Consider the following 22,727-nt stretch of genomic DNA (forward strand, 5'->3'; position numbering starts at 1 on the left):
ACCAGATAAGTTATACAAACAATTTTGACAAAAATATATTATAAAGAAAAACAAAGTATATTTTCAGCTGAATCCTACGGTATTTAACACTAGGTAGATTTTAACACAATACCTATATAATATATCAACTCACATAAAACACTACGGATTTTAAGGCACACCTAATAAAAATTCTCTTTTTTCAGCCACCAAAACTTTGTTCACTATTTTGTGTTTTTTCTTTCGAAACATACCTATCAAATCCCTACCTACCCCTTGCAGTAGGTAAAAGCTGGTACCTAAATATGGCGCCAAAGCTAACCCACGTTGTGTCAGTCGGCGCACGCGCACACGCGCACACGCTTACCGCATTAGTACGCAAACAGACAAACAGCCGGACGTTTTCACCGCTAATCTAGCTTTGTTTGAATTGTTCGATTTTTAAACTCCGGTTTTACGCATGTTGCAGTAATGTGTGAAGTATAAGACTTTGGAAGAATGGTCTAATTTCAGAAATGAAATACTTTTCTAAATTAATTGTTGCTTGTTGCTTTTATTCAAGGTTTGATAGTTAAATAAACGTGCAGAGTAAACTTTCAGTCAATCTCTTAAACTAACTTATTACTACTTATTTCCTCACTTAAAGTTTAAAAATAAAACGTCTTCTTCAGCAAGGATCACGCCTACGTTAACAAACACACAACGTTTTAAAACAATTTGTTTTCTGATTCACAAAAAAAGCAACAAGAATACACATACTTTCTCGAGCCAGAAAAACAACACAAAAATGCACATTATTTATTGAATAAACATCAAGTTGGAGATTAAATCTTAAAATAAAGGATATTCATTCTGAAGGACGAAGGCGTCTTCAAACCCATTAAATAACCGTTAGGTACTGCCACAAACAATGCCTATGTTGACGCACTGTACACTCGATAAATAAAAATGAAAGAGTTGTTGGTTTTGTAGCGAATATTAATAAAATATCCAGAATTTTTTTATTCGCGTTGATTGTGAGGGGATTTTAATTAATTAGACATTTAAATCATTTTGTATAGGTATAATTGTAATGATAATTAAAACCGTAATGAACATTACAACTCACAAATAAAAATTAAAACTATATAATAATATACATAAATTAATAATGTTTGTTTTTTTTGCTCCTTCTTAGACTTTACTTATTTTTAGGCCCATTTAAATCGATATCCGAAACAATAACACTTTGGAGCAAACAATCAAAACGGATACCTACCTAAAAACCCAGACATACTTAAAAAAATCATTTTACTAATTTTCACTACAACATAATATAATTAAATACACAAACAAACGCACGGAAGTACAAACAACACATGTTAGTTCATGTTCTAACTGACAAACTGGTTAATCTTTGTACAAAACAATAATTAAAGTTAAAATAACTTACCTTATATAGTAATTAGTTTTTGTTTTGGCGATGCTTGCCTTCATCGCACAATGTTATGTCAATATTGTAGAGCTTATGGAAAGCGACGTCAAAACATAAGAAAATATGCAAATTATTTTGTTTACTGAAAACCCATGGGAAAACAATTTCTCATCATCATTTTATTCAAAATGCCAGGCTGCACATTCCAAAACGAAATCATATTCTATTATATATAGACGAAGCTTATAATTAACTCGATGCTTTTAACAACAAGATAACGATACCAGCAATAAAAAATAATGAAAAAGAAACTCGGTGTTGCAATCCCTAATCGTGGTGCAAGGGCGTCAAAATTTAAACCAGTAGCATCAACGTACAATTATCATTTAAAACATGTCCGCCCACAACTAATGCATACATTAAACACTTAACTATTAAAGCTACGATAATAAGCTGTTGGACCACTTAATTCTGGATTTTAAAACAATAAAATGCGAGTATATTGGTTTTATCGATAACTTTACTCGAATAAAACCATGTAAGTACTCAGTCTATCAGAATCCCATTGCGAAACGGCTATAAAAAAAGCTCTTATCACTAAAAATGTACTCTCTGTAAACTCCGTTCATTAATACTAATCCCAAGTGGACCATATTATCTACGCTAGCAATAAATTAAATGCCTGCGGTTAGCCAACATCCCGACTTGGCTGTATAAAGAGTTACCATGGCCACACACGGTGTTTAGAATAAAAAAGTTTATTGACGCCGCATTTCGTCTATGGCTGTTGCCCGTTGCACTTTTTCCTTTTGATAAAAAAGCTCTTATTATGCATTTAAATCATGTAAGTTGGATTTTATTAAGATAACTTGAACGTTGTAAAGGTTTTTAAGATTAGTCTTAGACAAATTGGTGGTTTTGTATCGTTATATGGAACAGAGGAAAGTAGGGGGAAGTGCCCAAACATTGTCGTGGTACCATGTTGACAAACTTATTAAGAATTAAAACTAAGTATAACTAGTTTTCAATTTTCTTAAAAAGAAGAAGGGCTAGATAAAAATAGAGCGTTGTTTTAACTAGATATCAATTCGATTGCAACGGCACTCGACTCTGTCGATAGAAACGTGTTATTATTTCCCTACGTCGTTGATCTCATAACAATGTCACGAGTAGTGTGCATGCCAGTTCCTCCTACTCTCCTATACTCTATGCCGAAACGAATATTGTGACAGGCTCGGTCAAGGATTTATTATGAGGCTGATGTTAATCTATGTTAATAAGGACACAGTGACATAGACACAGTTCATTTAGTTGGGGACGTTAGATTGTAAATAAAAACCCCACAAAAAGTTTTATCACAGTTTTACTATGCACTATTGAAGAAATTATTATTCTTGAAGAAAGGAGGACAAATAATTTGACCCTTTCGCCAAAAACTGGACTGAGACAGCTATAGGCTGAGACAAATGAAAAGATTTTTTAGAAATAAAATTGTTTGAATTACTTTACCCGTCGTTGGAAGGCTCTCAATGCGAGATATTGCTAATAAAACAACTAACCACATAACCAAATCTTTAAGTGATGTGTTAGCCACAAATGTTTATAACGATAATATTTGTTTGCAAATTTTGCGGTGTGGTATCTTGCAAAACTAACAACAAAATGGTTGTTGTTGTAACTTGTTGTAACTTAGCAACTAGACGAAACTTTTTTAAGGGATCCGAACCTAAATATAAAAAGGGGCTCTGCTTCTAAGGCTTCTTTGTGTGTCCACTTGTCCTTTCAGTTTTTATAAAATCTGTTATAAACTTATTCAACATTTTAAATCTGATAAAAATGGCCATGTCATACCCACTCGTTATCGACCTACTTTGAGACCCCACATTTTTAAATTACAGTGATTGTGATATTGGTATCCAATAAAACGCAAAGAAAAAGAATTTACTAGTTATTCTTAATATTATTTTAAACTATTTAAAATACAAATTTCGATATTGCACAGAACTTGGCACTAACTTAGAGCTCTATTATTTTTGCAGCAAAGCCGTGTTGAACTTGGCTCTCATTTTTTAAATTAACTATTTTTGGTGCGATTCTTGTTACCGACAATACTTCTAACAACACCTCCACACAGGGAGTAGCCAACTCTATTTTTTTAATTGAGGTACGGACATGAAAAGCAATAGAGTAGATTTAACTGCATTTTTTAGTTCGTGAACATTAAAAGCGTATTTTCTTTAGGAAAGTCTTGTACTTGATGTGTTCAACTGTAATTTTACTGCTTTAGCCATCGTAACACTGCGATCCATTGTAAACAATCGGCCATTGTTGCCCCCCAACATTGGTACAGGCACGTGCAAAATTACATAACTACACAATTTGGTACAATGCATTTGAGGATAGGATTTGTCTAACACCATATTAGATTTTAGATTTAAATAAAAATAATAATCTGCTGAAGTATGAGTTGGACTCGTGGCACGCAGGGTTCTGTACAAATAGGCAAAAGAAAAATGGCTCGTGACCCCGCATCGTCTTATGTGAAACTAGTCGGGCAACCCCGATAAAATACGCGTGAGAAAACCGTTGCATCATAAAAAAGGAATTGTCGTGCCAACCGTTGCATAGCTATGATTTTTATTAGTTGTTGTTCGAGGGGCAACAGAGCCAACAGAAATACATGTTCTTAAGACAGCCCGGTGACAGACGGAGAGACAACAAAGGCTGACACTTTTCTAACATTAAAATTTAAGTACGAAATACTAAAGACTATGTTTTTATACAACTTTTCTAATAAAAGGACAATTAGTTGTTCCTAGGTTTACGCGAATGTTAGACATTGAAACCTTATTCGACGAACGCCTTCTCAGTCTGCCCGTGACCATGATACCTGCAAAGGTTTCGAAACGTCGGGAACTAAAATCTAAAATTAAACCGCGATGAAATCCGTAAAAGTAATTTCATTTCAAAAGGACAATTATTACAAATTTTAACACCAGTTTTTTGTACAAGGTACTTTAGTTTTGCCCATGAATGTACACCTATGAGTATTGCGTAAAGGTGGCCCAGTATTCTAAGGTTTCCTAAGTTTAACTTGAATAGAACTCCATTATTTAACGTTTCAAGCCAAGTAGATTTAGATATTCCTTACGACTAAATCATTAATATAATTGTCAACCAAAACAATGGCTTACAAGTAACCTAGTATGAATAATGTATTTAATACATTTAAGTAGCAATATCTTCTAAGTGTTTATGAATGTGACGTGTTTTTAGGGGAATCTCAAAAACTATTGAGGATTTTTTTTTAATGTATTAATCACATGCAGTTAAACTGCAGTCTTCATCAAACGATTAGGTATCTACTTATTGATTGCACTGATAGCCGAGAGGCATAGGCCGCCACGACAAAACCACAACTCGTCGAGGATTCGATTCCTGCGTAGGACATGCATTAGTGTGATCCACGAATGCTGGTTCTGAGTCTGGATGTCTTGAGTATTTGACTTGAATGTTTGTGAAAGCTGTTCCAACACAAGCATTAAATTCGATACTGCGGGAGTCATTATAAATAAAAATATTATGAACGAATATAATATACTTACGACTTATCGCTCGTTTAATCAAAAAATAAATAGGTACCATCATTGCAGGTTGGATCGGTTACCTTATTAAATGTACTATGTAATTGTAAGGTAAGTAACTTATTTGGTAATCGAACCCGCTAACCATTTCAGTCTCCAGTGGCGGGCCTAGCGTGCCACAGGACGCAAACAGATTAATGCAATTCATTCAACATTTTATTTACAGTTATTTTATCAATAAACTACAATCAAGCGAACATTCTGCTTACAAATGTTTTGAATGCATGTGAGCTGTCATACTTATCATTATTAAAGCTCCAATGGCCAGTATCATACTACAAATTTATTTATACAGGTAAATGTGGCGCTAGTAGCAATGCAATTACTACAAGACTATAGAAAAAATGTTTGGCCAGATTTTAGTTCCAATTTCCGTCACCAGAAAAAATAAATTTGTCCTGATTTCTCAATTTTTTTCACCCACGATGTTCAAAATTAAGAAATGCTTTTTTAAAACAAAAAACTTATTTATGGCAATTTAAATGCAGGGATAATATTTTGTGGGCAATATCGACATTATTGATGGTGACTTTGTGCAAATGAGAATAGACAATAATTTACGTTTTTATTTTGTTTATGGGCATTGGTCGTTGCAGCCGCGTGCTGACTCCCGACCGTTAAGTAATCACCGTTCAATGTGGTTTTACAGACGTAAATCTTCGGAAAGTATTTATAAACAATGGAATATAAAATAATGTTTTATAGATTTATTATACTGCTTGTTTATTTCTCCAACTTGTCTCCACAATAATGGACATAGGAATGAATGGTGCATATTGTTTTTGTAATTATTAATTATTTCAAATATTTACCATACCTACGATTTAAAGATAATATAGTTGTGAAATCGCGATACACGGCGTAGACCGATATTTCTTTCACAGCCACAATTATTTGTCTTTTAGACGTGATAATAGGGATCCCTGGGTTGAATCAAATCAATTTTAAAACATCGCACATGAATTGGTTCACTTATTGAAATTGCACTGAAGAGTCATCAGTTTAAATCACTTATCCTCTGAACGTCATAATAAGCTATTAAATAAAAAAATAACAACCTACATTGGAATGTTCCTACACAAAGAGGTGTGCATAACCCCTTTTGTTATTTATTGAGCAATGCGCCGACGCTCGTGGGTGAAATAGTCTAAAAGGCAGATGTTGTCAGTAACGACTACAAGTCTACAACATAAATATTATCTTGTGGATCTTACTTAGTTCTTGTTAAGGCTTGGGAAATTGACAATGTACGTGGGCAGGACACGGATTTATTGTGAAAGATGTAGGTATGTCACCTAGTCCTACAAAATAATCCGTTTGAGTAATCTACTACGGGGCTGTTTATTCATTTACAGTCTTTTTTATCATTCATAAAATGTGAAGTTAATCGCGTTCAAGTAGCAAACGATAATATAGTGTGGAGTAGAGTCATTATACAACATTTTCTATTTAAATTGTTAAAAATAATTCGTTTCAATTCAATTAAAAACATCAGTTATCGAAATAACGGTACCTACTACCTATTCCGATTTAATTGAACACACTCCATAAACACACGCTAATAACTGTCAACTCCAATTTTTGTCATTGACATTTATACATTCAGTCAAAAATCATAAAAATCTACAAGATTGCCCCTGTACTTTTATTGATATTCTAATAGAATGTAAGGGGCAAAAAATGTTATAGTCACAACGTCTTAATACAATTTTAATATTTATTTTGGAATCTATTTTGACCGTGTTACTTTTTAATAAACGGTACCAGAAAACCACTTGTTTTCGGACGCATGTGACAGATGTCTAACAAAAACAGTGTTATTAATTTTTTGCTCAGATTTTAGAATGGACTTCTGATTCATAGAAGTGTTGTTACTTGCTAGTCCAATTTATAAACTGTTATTACCGTGCCGCGAACACTTTACCTAACGGTGTTCTTATCTACCAAAAAAGACTAGGCTGTATAACATCGGTTCTTTGCCTGCTCGTAGTCAACGACGAACAGTTTTCGCTAAAAGGAAATACTGAGCTGAATTTATAACTGAAAGAAAATTTCAAATGACTCATGTGGTTTTCCAATTGTGAAATTAAGTGTTAACAGTGTTAAGTACTCTGTTTCAATGTGTTAAAGTTTTAAGTGAAAAGAAAACACAACGATGGATAAAATAAAATATTTGTGGTCTAAAACCAACCGGTGGCATAGAGGTTTGTATTTTTATTCGTAGGTATATATTTAATCGTTAATAAAATTGCTCATTAAAACGTCCGTAAACGGATTATTTTTAAGGTACTTTTTACAGCTTGCGTTTACAATACCTACTATATTTAAATAACTGCGATCAAGTTCTTGGCACTAAGCTGGTATTTAATACCTAGGTAAGTAAGTAGGCATCTACCTATTACAATTATCTAAGTAATTATCCACCTTTACATAACAAATTAAAGATAATGTTGATAACTGAAATGTAAACAAAAAATGTAATTGAAGTAATAATAATATATATTATTATTTTTATTTATTTGTTAGAGTATTATTGTTAAAAAATAAACTTATAGCTCCCCAATTTTAATAAGAAATTTCTAAAGTGAAAATATTAGAGCATTACAACAATATACAATATTTTAAACTTTCAATTTATTTATTTTATTATATTAGGAAAACTTACAGCTAATAACAAAGATTGAACGAGCTTATAGCGAAATTCAATTCAATTCTTAATGCCATTTCTGAAACAATGAATTTTTATGATTAAAATTCACTATCCGAACGTTCTAATTGAGTATGTATTTCGTACAAGAAACAAATTAATACAAAAAATGTTGGATTAAGGCAGCAAAAAGGTTTTACTCTCTCACAATTGTTTTACAGCACTAATTACATATTACACTTCTCTTAATCATTCAGTGTGAGTAGTTTACCTACTATTTGTCATGTTTAATTAGAATTATTAACATGAATTTCTTTGTCTCTTAGTCCTGAAAATTCAAAGAATTCTCTTTATTAATCATGCTAGTATTATTTGCTTAAAGTTACTCTATAATGTTAAAATCAATAGATAATGTGTTTTTACAAATAAACTACTGTGTTAACTGCAGGCCAATTTATTAATTAATAATCTGATGAAAAACATTGTTAAAAACAGAATTTAATTATATTTATGTATTGTCGTCCTTAAATATTGCTTGTCTTATTTTTTTATTATTTAAAGGTAAAATTAATGTTATTTTAATTACTTAAGCAATTTGTCTATATTGCATTACCTATTAGTATTTTACAACTTGAAAAAGAAGCAGGAGCTTGATTTATCTGTATTTTGTTTATCTTAGAACTTAACACTAGATGCTCCAATTTTGCTAAATTTACCTCATGTAATGTGAAATAGCTGTCATTTAAAGTCATCAAATTTTGCTCAGTAGTTTATTAAATAAAGCTTCAGCCTTCTTTTTGTTGTTAAAACAATAATACCCTGAAATGTAAAAGAAACTGGTGCGTGTCATGATTTTATTTGAATAAGGATATATTTATACAACTTCTGCATTGAAGTCATACAATAAATTTTAATAAACATACATCATAGTGTTCATTAATATTCTATTCATGTACAACTCTTTAGATTTGCAAAGTTATCATGACTGTTTATTAAAGAAAACATTGTGTCAGTATTATCTGTGTATCTACTTGTCTGACGCAGATATGAAATAATAATATGCAGATGCATGATAAGATATCTATGATTAATTAATAACTCAACCTTTGAGCTTGACACAATATTAATTGTAATACCTATCAATCTAAATTATTATCTGATATTAGAAAAAAGGGCAAACATGAGATATTAATTGTTATGAAAGATTTTTTTGGCCAAATTGTTTCATGAGGTGCACATTTATTGATTTTATATTTTACTTATATCTTAATCATGTTACACTTGTTAATGGTTGAGGTTATATATTGAAATGAAATCGGATTGCATTAGTCATTAATGTAATTATCGCAATAATTGAAACCACATTGGTGAACTAAACACGGTCAATTTCGGTCGTAATCAGCGACCAAAATCCTTGATCGCGATCATGGGTTGTGATCGCGGATAGTGATCGTCAGCCAGTTTTATACTAAAAAAGTACCTGGATATACCTACTGAAGCGCAGTACTTCAAGTTTCAAATTAAATAAATAATGAAAAGGCAACTAGAGGGTTAATACTCGCAAGTGTGGTAAAAACTGGAGTAAGGAAAATGTTGGGTAACAGGCTGATTTTCGAAACGGAATGTGTTGCGAAACTAAACGCTGTATAAATTTAAAATAGGCGAAGTTCAATATTTTCGAACAGCAGAAACCCTTTTTTAATCGGGAAAGTCCTCATTTTTATACCGTAAGGAAGGCGACAAGTACTTATATTTTTTTTCTGGTTAAACCACCAGAATTCTTCACCCTTCCCTTGTTCCTAGGAGCATACTACTATAAACTAGACTACCGCGAAACCGATAACATTAGATGACCTACTCATCATTAAAATATCATAGTTTATGTTCATGACACAAGGCAACATATATCTATTAATAGTATTGTAGGTTAAGCGCATACATTACTATAAACTGTTCTATTTTTAAGATTTCATGTTTTTTTCCTGCCAAAGGCCATGCATTTTAATAAGACAGTCAGTCATAAAAAATAATTTAAAACCCTTTCGGTTAAAAACAGTTTTAATATTGCCATGATAACGTAATTAAATTAGCATTTTAAATTAGAGCCTTGTATATTTTTGCGATTTGTTAATTTTTACGAGCGTGTCATTCAAATGCGTATTTGATCTTCCATGAGAACTAGATCATAGTTTAATGTTCTCCTTAATTAAAACTGCAGGTGTTTAGTAACAACACACGTTCGATGGTTTAGCGCAGAACTTACGCAAGAGATCCCGTGACTCAGTCTAACCCTCTGGTTAGACTGAGTCACGGGGCGGGGCATTTCTAGTCACTTTATGTCCCTAGGTTTCCCTAATAATAATGGGCTAAGGTCACATGTACAATACTACATCTGTTACAGCATCATCATCATCTCTTATCCCTATTATTTTATTTGGAGTCGGCGCAACATGTCTTCTTCCTCCATACCTTTCTATCGGACGTCATCTCACAAGAAACACCCTTTGCAGTCACGTCTTCATCTATAACTTGGAGTTCTTAAGACTGAATTATTTAGTTTAAGGCTGACTAAAACATCGTGTCATCGAACCGGTTATATCATCTCAGGGCAGCTTAATGACATAACTCATATCGTGTCGTCAGTCGTTTAAAAACTGTAAACTATTTTAGGTCAATCGGATACAGGGAACAGGATAAAATTTAGCTTTTTCGAGATATTTGATTGCACAAAAAGAGACAGGTATTCTATTACAATTTTAAAATTGTAATAGAAAAATATGATTCTGTGACGTGATAAACCCAACAAGTCTCTCTCTAATACGTATAACGTTCTATCCATTCAGTTCTGTAGAACATTTTCCTCATTCCGAGTGTTATCTTTGTGATCTAATTGGATTCACCGTCATGCTTATGACTGCGTTATTGCGGTAAAGTACGCTAGTCTCTGTAAATAAAATGATCATACGTTGAATTGTAGAACTCAATGAGATAACTGCCAGTTATTTGTTTTGGGAGACTAGTAAGTTAGCAAGTATTAGGTAAGTGACCTACCCCCAAATTTCCTATGAATATTTTGTTGATGGAAGAATAGGGTCTATCAAAAACCTAAGCGATATTTTTTGGAATTTTCCAAAAAATATTGCATAGCTATTTTTATTTTACCTTCTAAACTAAAAATGAAGGCGATTCAGTGATTCAAAATCTCGTGTGACGTCACTTAGCAGTACGCTTTTTAATGGCAAATTATGTTTTTAGCCCTAATAGATTTCATAATTTGTATTGCTCCGAATTCTTTAATTTTTAATTATGTGATAAAATTATTAACAGCCTGCACAGCCCCTTTCCAAGTAATGTTCGATTCGGCTTCCAATCTCACCGGATTCATTTAGATATCATATTTCACATGGAGCGACTACCTATCAAACATCCACAAGCCATTATACCACCAAACTTGTTAAACTTTTTGTGTGCATCTCTAATAATCTGGTAATCATTCCAGCCTTCTTCATCTTCTTCGTGGTGGAGTCCAAGGTCCTGCCTGCAGGTCAGCTTGGGTTTACGTGCAATGACCCCGCACTATCTTACCCATATACTGGAGATACGATCAGCTTAAAGCTGCTGCTAGCTACCACGATAGTACTTCCATTAGCTGTGGTGAGTATTTTATCTCTAGATATTTCTATAGGCATACACAAAATTTTCTGTATGCGGCCCATGCATGCTAAAATTAATTCTAAGTATTGTGTCTATTAAACTCTTTTTGTCTTGAGTGAAAAGCTAATGACTTCAACCCTAGCCAAAGCTGTATGTCAGTATTCTTTTCTTAAACTCTCAGTACTTATGTAGTTCTATCTATTTAATAATACTGCTAATATAAATTATAATTAATTCTCTTTCAGATGTTAATAGTCGAGCGGAAGTACCACAGCGACAAGACAGTGAAACCGAAACAGCAAGCATTACACTGGTTCAAGGAATATTTGTTTGGAGTACTCCTTAACCTCATCGTGATACAGGTTATAAAACTCATAGTGGGATCCCCCAGACCTCACTTCTTTGACACATGCAGCCCTAAAGAAGCTTTGACTTGTACAGAGTAAGTTTTTGAAATATTCGATCAGCGTCTTCTACTTTGATAGCTAAGGAGACTCATGTATCAAATAATGGGAATAAACACAAAGCATGCATTAACTTTTGTTCGAGTAACTGTCGTCACACATGCAATGCGGAAATTAAGTACGGCCTTCCGAAAGTTAAAATCTTCATTTCTATCTCGAAACCTTTCATACACTGGCCAACAAGTCTCCAATTAAATATACGTCCTGAAAAATCTGTAATGGAAATATGGTTTGTTTGTTTTTTGTACACTTGAAAAAGCTTAAAATTTCCACAAATACTTTATTTCGGCCTCCCCTAGTATTACTCGCGCATAATCTGCTATTAGCCTATCAAACTAAATAATTTTTCTCTATAAACATCCTTCTTCTTCTACACCCACAGTTCAGAATACGTTCCCACCTACACGTGTACGAAGGCTCACTGGATGAGCCAGTCCGACCGGAGCTTTCCTTCGGGACACACGTCGCTCGCCGTGCACACGGGGCTGTTCTTAGCCGTAAGTATAAAGACCATGATTCTTCTGAGGTATCGTTGTCGGTTTGCCAGACAATATAAACTTTATTGAGATTAGAGAGGAAATGGCTTCATTCCTAGACAGGGTAATTATAACTACCTTGAGGTTTTTGGGACTATGAGGAAGATACTTAGAGGCGGGAAAAATACTTTTTGAGTCTGTGAACTTCGTACCGCCTAACAGATGATAAAATACAGACAAAATACAAAAATTAAGTAGCTATCTTATCTTTCAAGTTGGATTACGTAATTTGTACTAGCTGTTGCCCGCGTACCTGCACGCTACAAATCGAAAATGATCTGAACATAAAATCGGGATAAAAACTATCCTGTGTGTTAATAATCCTAATAATATTTTGTTAATCTTGGTTATTTAACTATCTGTCTACCAAGTTTTTTCTAAATCCTTTGTGGTCTTTGAGTTGAGGAGGAACTAACATCTATACATACAAACTTTCGTGTTAAAAATATTAATAGGGGACATTAAAGATTTAGATTCTCCACATCATCCTCAGCCTTTGTCCTCCCTCTGCTGGGCATAGGCCTCCCCTTTCTTGTGCCAGCATCATCCAGACTCGACCCGAGACGTTTACTGTCATCGACCCATCATGCTCCCGGACGACCGACGCTTTTTTTTATTCCTCCACATCAACTGAACTAATCCTTCATTCTTCCTCCTCTCTAGTACTACATCCGTCGTCGCACATCACGGCCGTCCAGCAAGACGATCCGTTTGATCCAAGCAGTATGCATAGCGTCCGCCGTCATCTGTAGCGTATCCCGTATGACGGACCACAGACACCACTGGTGGGACGTGCTGGCCGGGGCCACGCTAGCGACACCTATACTGTTTTATACTGTAAGTATTTATACATAATGTCTCTCTTTCATGTTCTTAATGTGATGTGGACTCTGTGTACAAAAAGGGATGAATCGAACAACTGCCATGCCAACAATACGTAAAGATATTGATGATAAGTAGTATGGGTAACCATCTTTGTCATAACGAGTTCCTCCGTGTTTCGGAAGGCACGTTAAATTGTGGGTCCCGGCTGTTATTCCTACATCTTTGACAGCCGTTACAGGTAGTCAGAAGCTTGAAAAGTCTGACAACCAGTCTAATCAAAGGGTATCGTGTTATCGTGCCTAGGTAACTGGGTTGAGGAGGTCAGATAGGCAGTCGCTCCTTGTAAAACACTGGTACTTAGCTGAAACCGGTTAGACTGGTAGCCGACCCCAACATAGTTGGGAAAAGGCTAGGCCGATGATGATAGTATAGGTACTAATACTGGCTGTATTACAGTAACACTCATTTCATAGGAAATATGGAATTAATTAATAAACACATTCTGATTGTTGGTTATCTTACACAAATTATATTTTGATAACACAAACAGTTTTGTAACCGCAATTGTTAATTAATTAGTAATTTAGTTAATTAACACTATTTATGTGCCGATAATAAAGTTGGTTCCTAATAAGAACGTAAGCATTCAAATGCAATATGCACGGAAAACGATAAAACAGTCTTGTGCGAACACAATAGTCTTTGACAAAACACAGTATTGAAATATTAAATTACTCTTTGAAATATGATTTTGTTTGACCCATATATTTTTCGTTTCATCTAATATTTTCTGACACGTGATTGTGTGAAAGACGATATGGCTGTAAAGAGTGTTTCTTGTGAGATGACGGCCGATAGGAAGGTATGGAAGAAGATGACATGTTGCGCCGACCCCAAATAAAATAATTGGGATAAGGGCAGGGGAATGATGAATGATGATGACGTTAACCACGGTCTACCCCTTATGAACCTCTTTTGACCCGATAGTTATCAATTTACTCAAGATCTATTAAAACCTTTCTTTGTCTTTCAGGTTTACTCCTTATGTGAAAACTTCGAATGTACCAAAGTGTCTACGGAAGACCCGACAGGTGTCGACACTAGAAACGACGCGCCATTAATAAGTACGAGAGAAACGTAACTAAAGTTCAGTATTACTATATTTAACTATTAGATAAACCGGGTGTATAGACTGGATTTAATTATGACATTAAAAAACGAACCTTATAGCTTGTGATATAAAGTGTATAATTGTTTGAAAACATCGGAATATGCGAGTACTTTAATTGTTTTTTTTTTCTTCAAACAATTATGAATTTTTAATTGATAGACTTAAAGTTCGTTTTCGAGTGTCACAAAAGTATGCCGGTCATAAAAAGAGTACCAACTGAGCTGACAATTTACAATCATGCAAGGAAATAATAAAAATGGTAAACATTTACCATTTTACCATAAATATGCAGAATTTTGACAAACAAAATGTTAAAATGAACGGAATTGAATTATCGCAATTTATAATATATTTAATTTAAATAACCTACCTTATACGTGACTTAGTAGTTATTTTAAACTGCTTTGCTTTGAATGTTGTGTAAATTAGTACCAAATTTTTGATTGAGAAAAATGATCCTTAAGTGCAATCGTTGTCTTCTTCTATAAAATGTCAAATCAAAAAAGTGTGTGGAATGTGGATGATACTTAAATAACAGTCAAGCCCTATACTGAATATATCTATTCTGGCTATTAATCAATCAGCATGAATGATGACGTCATTTCTTAGTCTTCCTCCTTTTTTCATACGTAGTAATTTAAAAATGTGTTCTGAATTTTCTACTTTTTGTAATACCTTTAGTGTATTCATCTTAAGACTAAAACCACGGCTTCTATAGGACTACTCACACTTATTTGACGAACGCGTCCGTGCAACTTGCTTATGCGTACGCGTCGATGCAAAATCGTTATTTTCCATATAGTCTATGGTCATAAACGGATAGTTTTGGCGAATTCCTTATTAAGTAATTGCGATTTCTGAATAATATCTTAGTAAAAGTCTGTTCTCATAATATGGATTCCATACAAATTTTGATGAGATGATGCAAAGTTTGTAGTTAGGTATTTTTTGACTGGTTTTCTAATAGAAAATTCTTTATTGTGTTATAATAGTCCAATTTATTTATTTTCCTCATAATTTTACTGTATTCAAAAATCTTCAAATTCAATTGAAAATAGATTGGTATCAGAAAAATGTAGGTACGAGTATATTAAATTATTATTTTCTCTTTTTTTGTGATTTTTATTAATTAGGTGTAAGCGATTAGTGTGGTTTTCATTATGTACCTTTGTATGTGCTGTGGCTTAGATGAATTATTATTTATTATTCTTATTCTTTTTTGCAGATTTCATGTTTTAATTAATATTGTCATAAACTAGTCCTAGCAATCTGTATAAGTCCTAGTTTTCAACTAAACCACGGTCTATTTACGACCCACAGCTGGGCACAGGCCTCTTTCCGTATTGGAAAAGTTTGACACTGTCATTGTAATGTGTACTGTATATTACAGATGTCGTGTCGTTGGTAGGTGTTTCGTTATATTTATATTAGTATCTATAACACCATAGCTCATAGAACAGACTTAAAGAAAAAATACGCTTAATGTGTTGATTTTAGTCCAATCTTACGGGCGGTTCGGGTTACGGGAGCTAGGTATTTATAATACCAAGCAGCTAGTTAATCATATTCTAAATAATAGTCATAAATTAGAATTCATTAGATTGACAAAAGAATAATAGATTAATACTAAAAATGATATATTTATTCCAATAACTATTTAAATGAAATACAGAAGCAATATCTAATGTGATCCATTTTAAAGTGCCTGATAATCTATAAAAAATAGAAAACTAAAATAGTAACCTCATATATTATGCTAAATACATAAACATCTAACTACAGTTACCGTAGTTTGAACCGCTAACCGCTAGCAAGGCTTTTAAAATAGTATAGTGAGATTATTGTTGATTCCAGGTTATATAATGTATTTAGATATTAGTATCCTTGCCATCCTGCAACAATAGGTATAAGTAGTATACCTATCGTTCCCGGATATATTAAGATACCTGTATACCTCAATATGATCCTAATAAAAAAACATGTAACGTGACGTTGATTTTTCTAGCGCGTAGTGTGAGAAAAGGATAAAAGATATTGTCGTTTTTTGCATGCATGGATATCAGCGTAATTATAAGTTAAGCATGTGTAAGAGAATTTTTAATACATCGCAAAGTTATATTTTGTAAAATGTTATGTAAAATATGTTCTATGATGCCTTGCCTTGTAATAATCACTTGAACCAAATATGAATAGAAAATGCATTTTTTATTGTTTTATATAAGTACACCACTATGTACTATGACAATGTTTAATCGGATAAAATAAAGATGGTATATTTTCATATGTTGTTTTATCTTGTCCTTCAAAGGTAAAATTATCACTTCGAACATAAAAGAAATAAGTGCTTTGGGGGCAAGAGAATAAGTAAGTGACGCAGCGTTTAAATTATCTCTGATTTTATCGTATGTATTATTTTCTGATTTTAATTTGATCATTTCTATTTTAATTTATACAGTTACAAATAATTGAGCCGTTTTAATCATGCCAAACAAGTGAAACCTTACAAAATGTACCTACTTCTTTTAATTACATAAAACAGTTTTTAGTTTGCCAATATGGCTTTACCTCATAAAACATTCATACCTCAAAAAGCCGTAGTCACGAAACCTATAATCAATTCATAATTATACGTTCTCGGTAAAGCGACAAACAGTTATTAAATATCAAACTAAAATCTATTCCCAATGCCTACTGAACCCCTAAATTATGATAATGGTGCTTCGAATTGATAATAAGGGTAATTATAAACAATTTCGTAGCAAAATCACTTGCAGAGCTCATTAAAATTGCAAGCTTCTAAAAGCGATAAATACGTGCGACTTGTGAAAAGCTTTCGACATTGTTGAGTTACTCAAATAAAGCAGTCAACTCATAACTAAGTGACTTCTTGAAACTTAGAGAATTTGTTTTGACTATTTTTGATTGTATCAAATAAGTATTTAAAATGAAAATAATCTTTAAGGCGTTTGTAATAGGGTTGTTATTAGTAAATAAGGTGGTATACGCCAGGGATCTATCTTGGGCCCAGTTTGTAACGAGATACGTTGCAAATGAAGAGAAACCAACTTTTTTGATTTTGAGTGATTTATGTTGGGGTAAAAGTAAGTTTCATAATATTTCCGAATAATTTTAAGATCAGTTTTGATATGGTTCTGTGTTTTAATCATATTTCCAGATGTAATTGTGAATCTTGTGAATGAAATATCGAAGATCGGAGGCAGATCGTCAAGCGAAATAGACATCGGCTCAAAGTATACTCACCATAATTTACTTTTTCTCATCGATTTGGATTGCCCCGGAGCTAAAGAAATTTTAACCATGGTAGTATTTTATAACAACTTTTATTGGGATCTCTCTCTCTTTCTCTCTCTCTCCTACTTAAGATCTGGATATATTGGTAACCCTCTAAACCCTCAGTCTGATAATCTATAATTCATCCTTTTTCACACGGACGGAACATTTACATTGCTGTGGAGCATTTTCAGACTAATCTAACATTTTATAATTGACGAGGACCTATTTCTTAATCCAACCTAAAGTATAGGAACACAGATTTCTATCCTACTCTTTCTTTGAAACACTCGTTGTTAATTTTATTTTATTCTGCAGGTAAAATATCGCAATCTATTTCGTTCGCCATACCGCTGGTTGGTCCTCACCTCTTCGGCAGATCATGAAAATATTGGCGTTTTAAACAATTTGCCTATTCTAGCTGACAGCGATCTTGTGCTAGCTGCGTCTAATGGCAGTTTCTTTAAACTTGTGGAACGTGAGTAAAAATGTGTTAAAAATCCTTATTATTGTTACATTAACAAGTATTGTTACAAACAAAACTATTTGTCAAAGAACTATGTATTTCTGTAGGTTATTTTACGAATATTATGTTAAAAGTTAAAAAGTTGTTAAAAGTAAGCGCTGATATTTTAAGTAAATACTATGTACATAAGTAATTGTTCACATGGTGTTAATTGAAAACACTACCAATGCACTTTCACTAATACCTAATGTAAATTCAAGGGGTCTATCACGAACTCATACTTTCATTGTGAAAATGAAACAACACTCTTCTCCGTGTTACCTCTTTCTCCAACTGGAACAATCTTATTTTAAGAAAAGAAGAGCTAAATTAGGTGTCCAAGTCTTATTTTTATAGTTACTAACTATTAATTAGTACTACCTAGTTGCAATAATATTAAATTTGCATAAAATTTACTTTTTTTATAATAAAGTCCACAAGCCGTCGGTCAACGGTTCTCTGGTATCTTCCCCGCGCGGCTTTTTCAATGGATCACTTATAGAAGTGCGCCCGCATCGGGAGCTGTATCGCAGACGACGTGACGTCATGGGCCATGCTATAACAATTTCTAACGTCATACAAGACAGTAATACTACGCAATACCATTTAGAGGACCTGATGTAAGTGAATTTATTATTTGAACGATGTTCAAGTTTGGACTTCGAAGGGACGTTTTCTGGACTTAAATTTAAGTCAAGTGTGTCGACACTCGACTGTCTAGACTGCTACGAATGAAAAACTTACAATGAATTTCTACACTAAAGATTAGAAGACTTATTTTAATACTGTCGGTATATCTATTTTTTTTCTTAGGGAACCTCATTTCGATTCAATAACTAAGATCTGTTGGATGAACGTGAGGCTAGCTTTCGAGATGTTGAATGCTACGCCTGGCTACATATACAGCTATCGCTGGGGCTACAAAGTTAACGGAAAGTGGTCTGGTATGATCGACGATCTGTTTTCAGGAAGGGCGGATTTGGGTAAGTCTATTTCAAGGTATACATTTTAAAATTACAGAAATCACTGAAGATTTTTTAAATGTATGCTCTTAATCGCGATCAGTTGCATCAGGGTATAAGTTTTAATGACAAAGGGGAAATGGGGTTACGCCAAATTGCATTTCTTTTATCTAGCCCCCTGCGTCCCACAGCTGGGCAAGGGCCTCCCCCAAATCCTGCCACGATTCTCTGTTCTGAGCCACATGGAACCAGAACCATGGAATTACATTTTGCCTCCAAGAAATAAAGTGTGTGTGTCAATTAAAGTAAAATGTTTAAAGATTCCTCTAATTTTGCCGTTATTTTCGACCTCATGAGTTTCTCATTTTCTAGGAACGAATTGTGTGGTATCCAACATAGAGCGACTTGACGTAGTATCCTACACAGACCGGCTCGCCCCTTTTCGAGTCCGGTTCATATTCCGCCAGCCGCCATTGCCATACGTCTCCAATATATTCTCCATGCCATTCTCCACAAGCGTCTGGATCGCGATGTCTGTCTGTGCTATGATATCTACTCTTACTGTGTATATCGCTACTAAATGTGAATTTAGGGGAAGTAAGGTAAGATAAACATTTGAAGACTGAATTCGACATTTAGTCATTCAGTTTTGTCACTATTGGTCATTTTAAGGGCCCGACACAATTGGATGGAATCGGTGATGCGATGCTGCTGACTTTTAGCGCAATTGGCCAGCAGGGTTGTGACATGGAACCAAAAAGGTTGTCAGGTATGTGTTTCAATACTACAAGTAAATTTTACAAAAGTACGGTATGGAACTATGGGCCACACTGTGGTGCTTGCCCCTTGGCTCTGAACTCTAAGGCGCCTAATTAAACAAAAACATTATTTTTCTTATACCAACAATAATCATATTATCCGTTAGAAAATTACTTATTCCCTGCCTAAAAAGGCTGATAATGTCATTGTTGAAGAAATGCTAAATAGGAACAAAAAAACCGGGTGCCGGGCAGGGTGACTGCTGCCCCACCCTGAGCCCAAGGCTGGCTACGCCCATGTATGGAACTTGCTATTAATGTACCTTCTTCGCAATTATGACATATTTTGATAGGTCGAATCATGGTTTTCGTGGTATTCACGGCTCTGATGGCGCTGTACGCGGCGTACTCGGCGAACATCGTGGTGCTGCTGCAGGCGCCGTCAGACTCCATCCGCAGCCTGCCGCAGCTCGCCGGAGCCAAGATCACGCTCGCCGCAAACGACGTCGACTATAACCACTTTGTTTTTGGCGTAAGTGTTGAGTAACAAGAACACGTTTCAGGGTACTGTTTTTAGTTCACTCGTGGGAGAAGCTCACGTGCGTTCACTAGCTCTTCGTGATATTGTAGAATTCAGGCGGTACGCTAAATTGGGCGTAGTAGCATGTTTTATCAATATGGCAGTAGTCACATTTGAAGAGCTCATTGCATTCATAAAATTTGTAAACATGTGATAGAACAAAGAACAGTTTCAAAATTTAAAATTGGTTTCATGTATTCCACATCCATATAATAAATAGTTACTGACTATGTATGTTAGTTTGTCCTGCAGTACAACGTTTGTTATCTCAACCATATCTTCTACAGCTGTACAAGGATCCTGTACACGTTACAATACGGAAGAGGATTGACCCGGAGAAGGGTAAGAAGCATTTCTATGATCTGAATGATGGCGTCGAGAGAATAAGACAGGTAACGTTCTTTTTTATTTACGCATAATATTTATATTATAATTATATATTTGATACTTATTTTATTGGTTCAATCGTGAATCAACAATTTGTCATAGCAAATTATACCTTTAATTGAAACCGCTCACTCCATTCGGGCGCTACGATGCCACAGACGAAACAGACAGACATGTCAGAATCATAACAGCCCTCTTTTTGCGTCAGGAGTTAAAAAAGCTCTAGTGTTAGGATTAACACTAGAGCCTTTTTCAAAAAACAGGAGAACCTAAAAAACCTTTTACACGAATATAATATTCTAAATTGATCTTTTGTCTTACAGGGTCTGTTCGCGTTCCATTCAATAGTCGATCCTGTGTACAGGCGCATAGAGCAGACTTTTCTAGAAACGGAGAAATGCGACCTCATGGAGGTTGACTTTCTCAACAGTTTGGATCCCTTCGTCCCTGTGAGGAAGGACTCGCCCTATATTGAGCTACTAAGAGTAGTGTGAGTATTGTTATTTATCTTGAGTTGAGGTGAAGTTTTACCACTATTTGTAACCTTTACAAAACCCTGGATATATACCGTTCATTTAACCATGACACCATCCTCTGGGGTAGAGCAATCCTGATTGGAAATAACGAAAAGGAACATTTGTTACTTACTCATTTCGACGCCTAAGTACGTAGCAAAATAGCCAGAAGAAAACCTGCCTGAATTATACTTCTAATAATATATTAAACTTCTTTATGACTTTTAACTCTTTATTACCGTTGCATAACGGTTTACTCGCGCATATTTATAGGGATTGCCCCATGAGTTTCGGAGCCAAACTTCCTTAAACATTTGTGCTGACGCGGCCCTAACTAGTCGGACGATTCCGATAAATACGCTCAAGTAAATCGTAGCATCACTTAATAACAAACTACTTCCCACCAGTTTTAAACAGATCCGTGAATCCGGGATCCAGTCAGTGCTAGCTCAGCGCATGCAGGTCCCGAAGCCGCAGTGCTCCTCGAAGGTGGCTGCCTTCAGCAGTGTGGGGCTCATGGAACTGCGCCCGGTACTCATCCTCATGGTGTACGGCGTCTGCTTGTCCGTGGCCATCGCTTGTGGAGAAGTCATATGGTTTAAAATGTGTGTGTTACGACTGTGGGCTGGTCACCACGTCTTAAAGTAATATTTTTGGGAGTGTGAAAGGGACTCACTTTAAGGTGTAGATACGTCTCTTTTACAACTCTTGGCGTCTCCGTTCTGGTAGTAGACACGCCTTCATAAGTTGTTCGTCCATCCTTATATTTCTGCCTGGGTTTTGAACTCGGCCATCGTTTGTTGAGTACGCCACACCAGACTGACACTTTTTTGAGAGAGGATCTAAAACGATGTGGGCTTTGCTCACTCCTGGTACGACTTAACTTTTATAAAAATAGGTTTGAATGAGTAAATTATAGGTCTATTTTGCCGACCTCTCTAGCATCACATAATTTGAAAAACAAACGTATAACTGATTTTGAATAAAATCTACTTGATGAAACTTCTAAAATAAATATTGGTTTACCCAGTTCGGAATCCTGAGGTTATAAAGGTAACCTTTTAGAAGTCACTTGAAAATTATGGATCCGACTTAAACTGTCTTTAAAAATGTTGAAGAGATCAAATGGTAACGGAATACAGTAAAACATGTATAAAAAGTGAATGGATTATTTTTCAGAAGCCAGCACAGAAATTCCAGAATGACGGCGTTACGTGGAAATTTCTGATGTGTCATTTGCATTAGACAGTAGGAGCCTTAGCAAATAAATAGATCTGCTTAAAATATTTTTTGCCTATATAGTTTACGTTATCTCGCTTTGGTCTTGTTGCTTTATAAATTCAATACAGTAAATAATACAAATATTTATGTCTTTATTTGTTGCAAGACTTGTTT

General features: G+C 34.6%; 2 protein-coding genes across 2 annotated transcripts; both read left to right on the top strand.

The window, feature by feature from the left end:
- Positions 1-6,842: 6,842 nt before the first annotated feature.
- LOC113502527 (putative phosphatidate phosphatase) lies at positions 6,843-14,936 on the top strand. Its single transcript, XM_026884137.1, has 6 exons — positions 6,843-7,241; positions 11,184-11,338; positions 11,584-11,780; positions 12,185-12,299; positions 13,002-13,175; positions 14,197-14,936. Exons 1-6 carry the CDS (start codon positions 7,193-7,195, stop codon positions 14,302-14,304), a joined length of 798 nt encoding a protein of 265 aa, XP_026739938.1. The 5' UTR covers positions 6,843-7,192; the 3' UTR covers positions 14,305-14,936.
- Positions 14,937-16,677: 1,741 nt separating this feature from the next.
- LOC113502519 (glutamate receptor 1-like) lies at positions 16,678-22,692 on the top strand. Its single transcript, XM_026884127.1, has 12 exons — positions 16,678-17,435; positions 17,510-17,655; positions 17,944-18,103; positions 18,564-18,750; positions 18,944-19,113; positions 19,465-19,694; positions 19,765-19,861; positions 20,204-20,382; positions 20,718-20,822; positions 21,141-21,307; positions 21,740-21,937; positions 22,512-22,692. The coding sequence occupies exons 1-12, from the start codon at positions 17,279-17,281 to the stop codon at positions 22,558-22,560; spliced, it is 1,845 nt and encodes a 614-aa protein (XP_026739928.1). The 5' UTR covers positions 16,678-17,278; the 3' UTR covers positions 22,561-22,692.
- Positions 22,693-22,727: the final 35 nt, after the last annotated feature.

This window comes from Trichoplusia ni, chromosome 2, assembly GCF_003590095.1.
Source record: "Trichoplusia ni isolate ovarian cell line Hi5 chromosome 2, tn1, whole genome shotgun sequence".
Taxonomy (NCBI): Eukaryota; Metazoa; Arthropoda; class Insecta; order Lepidoptera; family Noctuidae; genus Trichoplusia; species Trichoplusia ni.

Bases quoted from the DNA above. Each gene is read 5' to 3' on its own strand.
- LOC113502527 (XM_026884137.1), top strand. From the start codon at position 7,193: ATGGATAAAATAAAATATTTGTGGTCTAAAACCAACCGGTGGCATAGA. The intron at 7,242-11,183 runs GTTTGTATTTTT...TAATCATTCCAG, and splicing joins AACCAACCGGTGGCATAGAG to CCTTCTTCATCTTCTTCGTG. The intron at 13,176-14,196 runs GTAAGTATTTAT...TTTGTCTTTCAG, and splicing joins CACCTATACTGTTTTATACT to GTTTACTCCTTATGTGAAAA.
- LOC113502519 (XM_026884127.1), top strand. From the start codon at position 17,279: ATGAAAATAATCTTTAAGGCGTTTGTAATAGGGTTGTTATTAGTAAAT. The intron at 17,656-17,943 runs GTAGTATTTTAT...TTTATTCTGCAG, and splicing joins CTAAAGAAATTTTAACCATG to GTAAAATATCGCAATCTATT. The intron at 20,383-20,717 runs GTAAGTGTTGAG...TATCTTCTACAG, and splicing joins ATAACCACTTTGTTTTTGGC to CTGTACAAGGATCCTGTACA.